The sequence below is a fragment of the Zootoca vivipara genome, chromosome 12 (genome assembly GCF_965207765.1).
Source record: "Zootoca vivipara chromosome 12, rZooViv2.hap1.1, whole genome shotgun sequence".
NCBI classification, from domain to species: domain Eukaryota; kingdom Metazoa; phylum Chordata; class Lepidosauria; order Squamata; family Lacertidae; genus Zootoca; species Zootoca vivipara.
Window position 1 is genome coordinate 52034030 of NC_142595.1, and position 12751 is coordinate 52046780.

The window sequence follows — 12751 nt, forward strand, 5'->3', positions numbered from 1 at the left end:
TAACAAGAAATAATTTATAGTGATCTTTGCCACTGATAAATTAACAAGGCTTTGGTTCTTATTAATGAGGTAGGGCGGATTTTCATCGTATCGCATAGCAATAAACATACATGGCAGCCTTCATGAAACCCAGTGCTCTCAAGCAGATGTTTTAGACTACAACTCCCATCAGGCTCAGCATCGCACAGGCAGGGCTGCTGGGAGTTATAGTCCTAAACATCTGGCGGGCGCCAAGTTAGGAAAGGCTGACATAGTCATCAGTGCAACTGATAAATATTGAAGCGAGGGAGCTGGGAGTCAGCAAAGGGGCACTGAACAAACCGGAATACGGGGAACAATTAAAACAGGTGCCAGGTAAAGGGTGAATGTGAAGTGCAGGATTCGCTCTATTACATAGCAATAAATCAATTAAATTTATAGCAGACACTGCTGCTGATAAATTAAGAGGGGGAGAAGGGAGGGGAAAGGAACAAGGGTGTAAGTGAGGCAATTAAGTCAGGGAAACACAACCATAGCCTGCTCTCCACTCATGTGGCAGGACATGGACAATTTATAGTGAGCCTTTGCCACCGATAAATTCAGAACAGGCAAGAAGAAGATCAAGCTGTGATTCCTGCATTGCAGGAGGGGGTTGGATTAAATGACCCTCAGGGTCCCTCCCAACTCTGTAATTCTATGATTCCAGCAGTGAGGAGAATAAAAGGAGGTAGAGCTGAAACAAATTTTGGCTGTGCAGGACTAGAATCCGCTGGCCCAGATTAAAATGCACTTACTGCATAACTGAAGTGTGTTGCAACATTCCCAATTACGGATGCTGGTGGATTCTAGACAATTCTTCATGGGTGGGGATTTCATGGCTCAGATTACATTTTTTGGAAATGCATTCAAAAGTTCGTTTCAGCTCCAGGAATGAGAGGGGCCCTCCCCACCCCCCTTTTACGTGTTTTGGCGTTCAGAAGTTGTTGTCGATATTCCAGACGTCTCCACTCAGGGCATTGGCCGCCCCCTGGAGCGTCCAAGTGACGAATGCCAGCTGGCGGCGGAAGAGGACCTCGTCGAAGCTCTGGGGGGCCTCACGCAAGAGGCTGACATGCTCCAGCAGGGCCTTGATGGTGTGGGCGCCCCGGCCATGCAAGATGTGCCGGAACGGGGTCTCCGTGACTGCCACGTACTGGGAGAGGAAGTAGAATTCCACCTGGGACAGAGAGGGGGAGCCGTTAGTGGAGCAAAGTTACCCAAAGTCCACAGCACTGCCCCCCCCAAACTAGCAGAACCCCATCTGTACCGGGCAGGGTCTGGTGAATCAGGGAGGAAGGAGGGAGGGCACAGAAGCATCCTCTGCAAAAGGCTGCTCCTTTAATTCCAGGATAACTAATCCAGGATAACGAAAACTCTGCAATTCCAGTTACAGGTAGGTAGCCGTGTTGGTCTGCCATAGTCGAAACAAAATTAAAAAATTCCTTCCAATAGCACCTTAGAGACCAACTAAGTTTGTCATTGGTATGAGCTTTCGTGTGTATGCACACTTCTTCAGATACAGTTCTTCAGACTTCTGTTTCAGTGTATCTGAAGAAGTGTGCATGCACACGAAAGCTCATACCAGTGACAAACTTAGTTGGTCTCTAAGGTGCTACTGGAAGGAATTTTTAAATTTTGTTTCTGCAATTCCACACAAGAGAGCTTCCCGCAAACCACCCTGGTGGCAAGAAAGAAAGGGAAGCTTAGGTGCATCAAGGGGGCAATTGTGCCAGGTCAGGGATAAGGAATCATTTTCAGGCCGAGGGCCGCATTCCCTTCTGCGCATCCTTCCAGGGGCCACATGCTGCTGGCAGGCAGTGCCAGGGGCAGAACAGCAACTCGTACAGTTTCTACAGACACGCCATCCAGGCGCTTCAAGAGGCACTATCAGAGCTCAGGGACACATCTTAGCCAGGCAGAAACACCCAAGGAGGAGCAAAAGCAAGGCTAGGGATGGGGTTGGTGGCCCAGAGAGAGATGTGAGGGCCAGACAGCGAGACCTGGCGGCCGCATTTGGCCCCTGGGTCCCTGGGCTTTTCCTTCCTTTCTCTAGGTTACTAGTTATGGGCCATACACAAGGAATATCCATGCTATCAGGGTGGGTGGGGGAGAGATTAGGACAGCCGCTGCTATGCTAAGCCCCCTCACCGTCCACCCCACGCCTCTGCCTTGCCTCACCCGCATTATGCGCACGTTATACATGCGCAAGAGCCTCTCGTTCTGCTCCTCGGAGCTGTAGATGTCCTTGCGTAGCTTGTCCGCTGCACGCATGTAATCGCCTCTGGCCGAGTACATCCATTGCAGGGTCAGCCCTCGGCTCTGGTGGAAGCAAGCGGGGAGGTTGAAGCCTTTAAAAGACTGGGCGGTTCTAGCGCAGCGTTTTCTTTTTGGGGAGGGGGGCAGGCAGGCTTGCAGGGCGCGCCCCGCTTACCTTCAGCAGCGCCGTGTATTCGTTGAAGCGAGCAATGTGCTCCAAGAGGACGTCCCCGTAGCACCAGTAGTCGAGGGGCAGGAGGTGGTCGTGCGTCATCTTGATGAGCAAGTGGCCCACCACTTCTGCCACGGTCTTGGCCACGGCCGGGAGGCGCCCATAGAGAGCCCGGTTGAGGTTGTCGTAAGTGTCCGCCATGGTGTTGAGGAACGGGTAGCGGCGGGAGTCCTGCGGGCAGAGAACCACTTTGAGGTTGAGGGATGTTGGTGAAGCTCCAGGAAGTGGAGAACTGGGGTAATGGGGGGGGGCTACTGCATTTGTGGGGTGTGTGTGTGTGTCTAGGGGCATAAGAGGGTGGCAAGATTTCTCTTGCAAATGTCCAGTCAGTGGCAGTAAGGAATAAGAAGAACCGTGTTCCATATCACCTCGCCTCCCTATTTTTAGAGGTCCTTTTTATTCCGCATTCATGACAAGTTGTGTTCACGATGTTAATGGGGCAGTTAGACCACAACACTGCTTTCAATGCTGTTTGTAGCTGTGGATGTTTTTGGGGCTTCATTTCCAATTGGCCAATGCCCCACAGCTTCCTGCTGAAATCCCGTAACTTTTCTGAAGGAGTCTTTTCTTTTATCTGTCCTGAATCTTCCAGCATTCAGATTCATTGGGTTTCCATGAGTATGAAGAGGGATTACTGTAATGCTCGCCATTTCCTTCCACACCATGGTGTTCCCTCCAAGTTCCCAAGCAGCCAATTGTTCCCACCCACTAAGTTGAATGCTGGACTGAGACAAAATGGATTGGAGCTCTCACCTCTGCGAAGGAGAATTCCACAGCAGGGACCCCCCCAAAGGAAGTGAAGGCGAAGGCGCTGCTGTCCATGGGAAGGGGACGTATTCTGACATAAAGGAGAGCATAATAATAAAGCTGTTAAAGGAGTACGGTAAATAAGAGTAGAAGGGAAATTAAGGGATACACGGTATATTGTATGGAGATATAGTACCCCTTTGTGCATTTGTTCCCATCCCCTTTAAGGCAGCCATCTTTTTTGACAGCCACATTGTTATTCCACTCTAAGCGTGGCTCATACAAAGTCAAAATTTGGTGGTGGGGGTGGGTGGGTTCGGTTATTCAGTACATGCTCAGAGGCACTAACTTTCTCTTTTTAAATAATCATTACTTGCTGCTTTTTAGATGTTAGACCCAGCCGTTGAGACAGATTTCAGGGCTCAGCCCCGGCTCAGCTGGGAAGAAGCTCAGAGGAGCAGCTGGAGGGGTAGACCTGGGTTTGAATCCCCCCTCTCAGCTATGAAGCTCACTGAGTGTGACCTAAGGGGCCAATCCCTCACTCTCCGCTTGACCTACCTTACAGGGTTGTTGTGAGGATTAAATGACATAAGCCACCTTGAGCACCATGGAGGAAAATGTGGGATATCAATGCAATAAGTAAGTAAATAAATAGCAAGAAGGGTTGGAAGGGGAAGTCAAAGACCAAGACTGAGCTCTTACACCTCCGTCTCCCAGCGCTGACCCTGTTCGGTCACCTGGTCGAAGATGCTTTGCCCACTGCGGCTGGGACTGTCTACCTGCAGGAGAGAGAGAAAGAGACCAGGAGGCAAAGGGTCAACCCTGCCTCCCTCCGAAGCTGTAACCTAGAAAACTAACTAAGAACATAAGACAAGCCCTGCTGGATCAGGCCAACAGCCCAGCTAGCCCAGCATCCTATTCTCACAGGGGCCAGCCAGGTGTCCTTTATGGGAAGCCTGCAAGCAGGATCCAAGCACAAGAGACCTCTTCTCTCTTGTGGTTTCCAGTAACTGGGATTCAGAAGCATCGTGTCCTCCAACTGTGGAGGCAGAACGCAACCATCCTGGCTAGTAGCCATTGATAGCCCTCTCCTCCTCCATGAATTTGCCCAATCCTCTTTCAAAGGTTGGTGGCCACCGCTGCCTCCTGTGCGAGGGAGTTCCACAGTTTAACTCTGTGCTGCATGAAGAAGGACTTCCTTTTACGTGCCCTGAATCTTCCCACGCTCGGCTTCACCGGATCTCCACCGTGTTACTTTATAAATCTTGAACCGCTGTTTGGAGAACCTAGGAGTCTAGGCTCCTTACCACCTTCCCATTCCAGGCACCCCTTAACTCATCTGCCGTGCCCCCCTCCCCGCCCTGCAACCCTCTTGCAGCCCTCCCTGGGAACCCTGGAGCCCCCTCCCCCCAGGTCCAGCTGCTTCAGACCCCAGAGTCCTGGGAGGGTGGGGGAAGCTGGGCTTACCTGCTTAATGATGCTTTCGATGAGGCTGACAAGTGCAGGGCTGGTCTTGGCGAAGAATTTGTCATCTCCTGGGGGGTGGGAGAGAAGACAGGCGTTGAGCACCAGCATCAAGACTCTCCTCCCACATCTCTGCCCCTCTTATCTCCCCAGCCCCCTTCTCCTTTCTTCAAATCTCCCCTTGCCCTCTCTTGCAAAAGGCCAGATCCTTTCTGCTCCTTCCTAGCTCAGCAGCAGCTCCTGCAGGCTCAGTCCAAGGCTGGCGTCTCCAGGTGCCTCAAACCAGGTGCATTACTAAGCTAGAGCAATGGATTCAAACTTCAAGAAAGAAGATTCCACCTAAACATTAGGAAGAACTTCCTGACAGTAAGAGCTGTTCGGCAGTGGAATTTGCTGCCAAGGAGTGTGGTGGAGTCTCCTTCTTTGGAGGTCTTTAAGCAGAGGCTTGACAGGCATATGTCAAGAATGCTTTGATGGTGTTTCCTGCTTGGCAGGGGGTTGGACTGGATGGCCTTTGTGGTCTCTTCCAACTCTATGATTCTATGATTCTATGGAACTCAGTCAGTGATCTCGTTTAGATGGACCTCAATGGTCTCGTTTAGACAAAAGTCCCAAATGCTGCAACATTTCCTCATGGGGGACTTGCCCTCGTCCCCTTGACTGTTTTGGTTGCCCTTTTCTGAACTTCTCCCAACTCTACAATATCCCTTTTAAGGTGAGGCGACCGGAACTGTACACAGTTATTCCAAATGCACAATGGACTTGTATAATGGTGTTATGGATGCTGCTGGATTCCTTCCCATAACGCCCCCCCTCCTTTCCCCACTCACCCAGGACTACGTTGTCCAGGCTGATATAGGCAGCGGCCTTAAGGTGCAACATTGTGAGATACCCCTGTGAAGAAAGGAGCAGGATTTAACAAAGGTGGGGTGGGCTTGGAGGGACTTGTGAATAAGACCACTCGGCCACAAGAGGGACAAGGCATTGGGAAATTGGGGGGGGGTCGCCTTCCAACTCTACAATTCTATGATTCTATGAAAACATCTGCTTGCCACTCTTCCTTCTATGACAGGAAGGGATCTTAGCCCTCTCCTGAACTGGGTTCGGAAGGGGAGACGGGAAGGGGGGGCTTGTCCAGACTTCCTTCGATGCTGCATTTCTAGCCAAAGGTCCGAGTTTTAAAGCTCCCATTCAAAGTGGGGTTTTGGGGGGGTTTTTTGTCGCAGCACTTTCCCTGGGAAAACACACATTTTACCGCTGATTCGGAGCCTGGAAAACACAGCACAAAAGAAGATCTGGCTGAGCCCAGCTGAGAGATCCCCCCTCCCTTTCTCCAGGCTCAAAAGGAAAAGCTTCCCAGAATTTTAAAAATGTGAATCCTTGGACCTTTATTCCAGCCACGTTCCATTGCAGTGTTCTATGTGCAAGATTTCTGAATACCGCCCCCCACCCCCCAAAACCCCACCCCAGGTGGCTGCACCCCTTTTCTGTTTAAAAGGCCCAGTTCATTCAGGTGTCCTGCTCACCTCAAGCCACTCAGTGGAGCCCACACTGCCAAAATCACCAGCATCCCAACTGGCAAAGAGCAAACTTCTCCGGAGCTGGAATCCTAAAGTAGTTGAACAACAGGGGTGGCAATTCACTTACTATTTGTTTCACAAAGTCCATACACCGCTTGATTGTAAAACAACAACAACAGCAACAACCCTCAAAGTGGCTTAAAACAATAAAATTCTCATTTATGTATGCAACCACAGCTGCGCAGATGTTATTGGCCCAGAGGTGGAAAGAAGATAAAGTCCCGACCAGAGAAGAATGGCAGATCAAGTGGATGGACTATGCTGAAATGGCTAAAATGACAGGAAGAATCAGAAATCAGGAAGACCAAAATTTTTAATAAGGAATGGGGGAAATTTATAACTTAAAGACCATTGTAAACAGTTAAAATCATTAGTAGGATTGGAATATCACTTGTAGTTTAGTGGTGAATTTTGGATATAATGGAGAGGTAAAAGATTTGGATCATTCTAAAAGATGCAGGAGGAAATTATTAACAATAGGACCCACAAACAGGAGGAGAGAAGTCCAAGAGATTCCTTGGAATCTTGTTTTTATGTTATATGTTGGATATGTGACTGCAAAATTTTAATCTGAAAAACCAAATAAATAATTTTTTAAAATCACAATAAAATTATCAGTAAAAACAGGAAAGATAACTCTTTGAAACGTTCAAAAGATAAAAGCAGCAATAAACTAAAAACAGATCAAATCACATATTGACATTCTACATGTCTAGGCGGGCTTGTCTAAACAAAAATGTTTCTAGCCGGAGCCAAAAAGAGCCCAGCAAAGGCGCTTGCCTGATTTCAAGAGGCAGGGAGTTCCATAGAGTAGCCGCCGCCACACTGAAAGATTGATTTCTCACAGACGCGGTGTTATGTGGCACCCATTTGAAGCGGTTAAGTGGGCACGTGGGGTAAGGAGATTGAACCAAGGTGTCTACTTGGCTATTTCCAAAATGCCCTCCCTTAAAACCGTAACAGTCAGGTCCCTTGGCCGCCTCTCTCTCTCCCACACCGACCCACCCATTAGATCCTTCCTCAAAGCCACGTATTTTCTTTCACTCCCTCCCCCTTAAGGCAGCCATCTTTTTCTACAGCCACATGGCTATTCCAGGGACTTCCATTATCGTTCCTCCCTCCTGCAGCCATCCTACTCACCGTTTCTCACCATAGCTGTGAAAGTGCGGGCCAACTCCAACAGGATGGCTGTGCCCACTCCGGAACGGGCGGCCCCTGGACCCAGAGAATCCCGCTGGGCCCCCACGATAACATAATGATCTAAGCAAGCGGAGAAAACAATGCATGGATGGAGGTGAAAATCAAAAGCTCCCTTCGCAGTGAGATCAGCAGTTCAACCTCCCTGAATACTGTTTCCCCTTTCAGAAAACACGGGAGTTCTGAGCACCCTACGCCTCCACTTTAACACTCATGTGCCCACCCACCCCCATCCGCATAATCCTTGCCTGGGGAACCGAGGAACCACATACCGGGTTCGAATCTACCCTCGATGCACCCGAAGATGTTGTTGATCATCACGGATTGCTTTTTGTTCTGAACTCCCAGCTGCAGCTGGAAGTCGGGCCCCCCGGGTCCGAGCTGGTACAGGACATTGGGAAGGCGTCCCTTCCAGGCTTGTGGGGCAGTGGGGCCCGTCAGCTGCCTGCAAGGAGAACCCTTGTGAATCCACAGGCTGATCTTTCAAGGGAGGACCGGGGCAGCTGGCCGCCTGACCTCACCCTGCCCATGCGGCACCCCACAGGACCCCAGGCTGATTCCGGAGACCATCACAGAATCAGGATTGTAGTGTTCAAAGGGACCAACAAGGGTCATCCAGTCCAACCCACTGCAATGCAGGAATCACAGCTAAGGAATCCCTGGCAGATGGCCAAACTACCCCAGAAGGAGCATGACGTGTCCCCCACCAGAGGGTCTACCCCTCCCCTAAAGCCCTATATACTCCATGCCAAATATTTCTTTGTCCCCAACCCTTTATACCCACACTCCATTCCAACCTTCACCTAGGCAGGAAAGAGGCGTGTTCACAACTCCTGCCAGGCAAAAGCACTTGAGCAGGGGGTGGGGCAAATCTGGTGAAGGGGGCCTGGGCCTAGGGGCATGGCCTGAGGGCCGAGTAGAGAAGCCCCAGAGAACTGCATTCACACACACCCCGCCATGTCCTCCAATTTGCTTCCCATCACCCCCCCCCCCAAGGAACCCGCCACCCGACTCACCTGAGCAGGTGGGCAGCCACGTTGGCACTGACTGGGTGTGTGGGGATGGAGGGCAGTCCTGAGGACTGAATCGGAGGGAACTGGGTGTGGTTGAATGAAGGGAAGCCGGGGCTGTAGGGGTCTCCGGCCCCCATGTGGACCTACGAGCGCGAGAGAAGGATTGGGAATGCTTAAGGGGAGCCCCCACACTTAGGAGCAGTCTATCCCCAGTATCCTAGCTGCTGGGGAACATCGATGGGAGAGGGCTGCTGCTTTTGAAGGGCTGTTTTAGGGCTTCCTGGCTGGGAAAGATTGTCTGGGACCACAGGCAGGGTCTCTCGGCATGAGCCCCCAACCCACCTCTCTCTCTCTCTCTCAGTCCCAATGAAGGCTGTACTCACGTGCCCGTAAATGCTTGTGTTTGGGGACAGCCCCAGCTTGCGAGGGTCTTGTGGGACATCAGCAGGGTCCGGGTAAATGAGAACTCCCTTGGCTTGCGAAGCCTCCGCGTTGGCCACCTGGGACAAAGAGAAGCTGGGAGCTCCAGAACAATTTCACACACAGCAATCCCTCTCAACCATTGAAGAAATTGGACGCCACACCCACAGACCACGTTGCTCTGATTCAGCTCTCCCAAGCCCCCACAATGGTGCCATCATTTCCTTTCCCTTTAACGCAGCCGTCTTTTTTGACAGCCACGTTACTATTTAGGGAAACTGCACCTTTCATTGTATCCATCAGCGCTCAATACCTTCCCTTCCACCAGTTCCACAAAGGTCTACCCTACAAGCTGGAAGGTGTGCAAAGGAGGGCGACCAAGAGGATCAAGGGTCTGGAAACCAAGCCTGATGAGGAACGGTCGAGGGAGTTGGGGATTCTTAGCCTGGAACAGAGGAGACTGAGAGGAGATAGGATCGCCACCTTCAAGTATCTAAGGCACGGGTGTCAAACCCAAGGCCCGCGGGCCAAATCCGGCCCGCCAGACCTCGTCATGTGGCCCGCGTGGCCGCCAGCCTTCACCCCCGCTGCCGCCACTAGCGCTCGGCCCACGGCCGGATCGGGCCCCGCCGCCTCCGCTAGCGGCCTACCGCCTCCTTCAGCGCTCGGCCTATGGCCGGATCGGGCCCCGCCTCCAGCGCTAGCGGCCTCTCGCCGCCTCCAACGCTCGGCCTATGGCCGGATCGGGCCCCGCCTCCAGCGCTAGCGGCCTCTCGCCGCCTCCAACGCTCGGCCTATGGCCGGATCGGGCCCCGCCTCCAGCGCTAGCGGCCTCTCACCGCCTCCAACGCTCGGCCTATGGCCGGATCGGGCCCCGCCTCCAGCGCTAGCGGACTCTCCCCGCCTCCAGCGCTCGGCCTACGGCCGGATCGGGCCCCTCCTCCACCGCTAGCGGCCTCCTGTCGCCTCCAGCGCCCGGCCTACGGCCAGATCGAGCCCTGCCTCCGCCGCTAGCGGCCTCCCGCCGCCTCTGGCACTCTGGCTACGGCTGGATCGGGCCCCTCCTCCACTGCTAGCGGCCTCCCGCCACCTCCATCGCTCGGCCTACGGCCGGATCGGGCCCCGCCTCCGCCACTAGCGGCCTCCCGCCGCCTCTGGCACTCGGGCTATGGCCGGATCGGGCCCTGCCTCCGTCGCTAGCGGCCTCCTGCCGCTTCCATCGCTTGGCCCACGGCCGGATCGAGCCCCGCCTCCAGCGCTAGCGGCCTCCCGCCGCCGCCGCTAGCCGGCCTCCCACCAGATCGCCACCTCCCCCACTCGGCCTATGGCCGGATCAGGCCCCCGCCACCACCACTAACCTGCTGCCTCGCCGCCACCCGCCCGCACTCCCTGCACAAAAAGGTAATGTTGCTGTGCATGCCTTTAAAGTCTTTTTTAAAAAATAATTTTTATTGATTTTAATATAGACAAAACAGAACAAAACATAATATATATACTCCATCCTTCTTCCCTCCCTCCCCCCACAAGTCCACTTCTGCCACCAGTAGACCCCGTGGGCATTGAGAGTCAAAGGTGGTCCATTTTAAAGCTGGGTTTGTCCTCCCCCCTCTTCCCCCCATACCCCCCCTGATACCTCTTTTAAAGGGTATTTTTCCTACAGATACAACCGGCCCTTTGAGGGTGACCAAAAATTCTGATGCGGCCCCCGATGAATTTGAGTTTGACACCCCTGATCTAAGGGTATCCCACGGAAGATGGAGCAAGCTTGCTTTCTGCTGCCCTGGAGTGTAGGGCCCGAACCAATGGATTCAAATGGCAAGAGAGACGATTCCGGCTCAGTATCAGGAACAGACTCCCCCAGAAGGTGGTGGACTCCCCTTCATTAGAGGTTTTTAAACCAAGGTCAGATGGCCATCTGTCAGGGATGCTTCAGCTGTGCACTCCAGTGGGTTCAGTTAGATGACCCTCAGGGTCTTTCCCAACTCTACAATTCCATGATTCTACACCCCTCCATTCTTGCCCTTCAATCTGGAGGACCCTTTTCTGAAATCTGGTGTTTCTAGGTGGCCCCCCCACCAAAGTTTCTGGGACCTGACTCCTGCCATCTTGGAATATTGGCCTTACTGCCTGGTTGGGCTAATGGGAACTGTAGCAGATCTGGAGGGCCGCGGACGATGCTCCCTGCCCGTGGCCTCAACCCTTTCACAGAGGGTCACATTCAGGAGCCCAGCCTCACCTTCTCAGCATAGCTGATCTTCCCGATCCGGACGATGACGAGGTGGCCTTGGGGGTTCACTCCATGCTGCTTCAGCACCGCAAAGTCCTCTTGGCGCCCGTAGTTGGCAAAGACCAGGCCCCCCTGCAGGCAGACAGCGGGGTGGAAAGGAAAGGCTTGGGCACAGCTTGTCCAAAGGACCATATCCTCCCCTATGAACCTGCCCTGAGATCTTCTGGGGAAGCCCTTCTCTCAGTCCTGCCACCCGCACAGACCTGCTTGGTGGGGAGAGGGCCTTCTTGGTGGTGGCTGCTGCCAGACAACTTTGGAACTCCCTCCCGACTGGTGGGACACAGCCAAAGTTGTTCTTCCCACAGCGCAGAGTAAAACTATGGAACGGTGTGAGAACAGGATGCTGGGCTAGGTGGACTAGATGGGCTATTGGCCTCATCCAGCAGGGCATTTGCTAGCTCATCTTCTTAAATTGGTTGGAGGTCATAATGTATAAATACTTTTTTAAAAAAACAACCAAACATTTGTATTTGTTTATTTTCTTCCCCTTTAAGAGCAGCTCTCTTTTTTGACAGGCGTATTGATATTCTGGGTCGCTGGTTGTGGTCACAGCTGGCGGCCAGAAGTGGGATTAAAACTATCCACCTGCCCTATCTCGTTTATCTATCTCAGGCAGAGGAAAATAATAATAATAATAATAATAATAATAATAATAATAATAATAATAATATTTATACCCCAGCCGAGACCGGGCTCAGGGCGGCTAACACTAAATATAAATACAGTAAAAACATTTTTTTTAAAAAAAAAACACACAAAAAACAACAACAGTTGATTAAAACTGTTAGAATACAGTTTAAAATGCAGCTTAAAATGCAGCCTTGTTTTAGTGGTAGCCTATAGATCAAAGCCATAAGGGGAGAAAATGTCAAATATTCACCGGGGCCAACTCTCCATGCTGGTCCTACATGGGCCAGCAAAAAGAGCCGAGGGAAAATTTATATACAAATCTCATATAAGGGGTTCCATTAAAAAATAATAATGAGAGGGGGGGGGGTTAGACTGAGTCCAGCCCAAAGGCCAGGCGGAACAGCTCCGTCTTGTAGGCCCTGCGGAAAGATGTCAAATCCCGCAGGGCCCTGATCTCCTGCGGTAGGGCGTTCCACCAGGCTGGGGCCAGAGCTGAAAAGGCCCTGGCCCTGGTTGAGGCCAGTCTAACCTCCTTGGGGCTCGGGACTTCCAAAGTGTTGTTGTTTATGGACCTTAAGGTCCTCCGTGGGGCATATCAGGAGAGGTGGTCCCGTAGGTATGAGGGTCCTAGGCCGCATAGGGCTTTAAAGGTCAAAAGTGTTAAAAACAGGGAACAGCAATGTTGCATAGTGGTTAAAGTGCCAGACTAGAGCCTGGGAGAGACCAGGGCTCAAATCCCCTTGGATGAATCACTGCCTCTCAGCCTAACCCAAACTACACGGTAGTTGTGGGGATTAGTGTACACACCACCTTGAGCTCCTTGGAGAAAAAAGGGGGGTATAAATGCAATAAATAATAAATACATCACCTTGTACTTTTATCAATAAATTAAGGGCTGGATTCAACT

At 52.0% G+C, this 12751-nt stretch overlaps 1 protein-coding gene across 4 annotated transcripts in view; it reads right to left on the bottom strand.

Annotated features, from left to right (window-relative positions):
• The window catches only part of TFR2 (transferrin receptor 2), a 34947-nt gene continuing 22196 nt past the window's right edge, over nucleotides 1-12751 (bottom strand). For 2 of the 4 annotated variants that reach the window (XM_035136072.3, XM_088655619.1), the window contains exons 7-19: nucleotides 11164-11286; nucleotides 8891-9007; nucleotides 8511-8650; nucleotides 7767-7939; nucleotides 7438-7557; nucleotides 6244-6326; nucleotides 5548-5611; nucleotides 4721-4788; nucleotides 3991-4032; nucleotides 3260-3344; nucleotides 2450-2677; nucleotides 2197-2337; nucleotides 1-1195 (exon numbers count right to left, since the gene is read on the bottom strand). In XM_035136072.3, coding sequence (XP_034991963.2) covers nucleotides 2213-2337; nucleotides 2450-2677; nucleotides 3260-3344; nucleotides 3991-4032; nucleotides 4721-4788; nucleotides 5548-5611; nucleotides 6244-6326; nucleotides 7438-7557; nucleotides 7767-7939; nucleotides 8511-8650; nucleotides 8891-9007; nucleotides 11164-11286 — 1368 coding nt within the window. In that variant the 3' untranslated portion in view covers nucleotides 1-1195; nucleotides 2197-2212. Of the gene's footprint in view, nucleotides 1196-2196; nucleotides 2338-2449; nucleotides 2678-3259; nucleotides 3345-3955; nucleotides 4033-4720; nucleotides 4789-5547; nucleotides 5612-6243; nucleotides 6327-7437; nucleotides 7558-7766; nucleotides 7940-8510; nucleotides 8651-8890; nucleotides 9008-11163; nucleotides 11287-12751 lie in introns of all 4 variants that reach the window. The other 2 variants (XM_035136070.3, XM_035136071.3) reach the window with 1 other exon arrangement.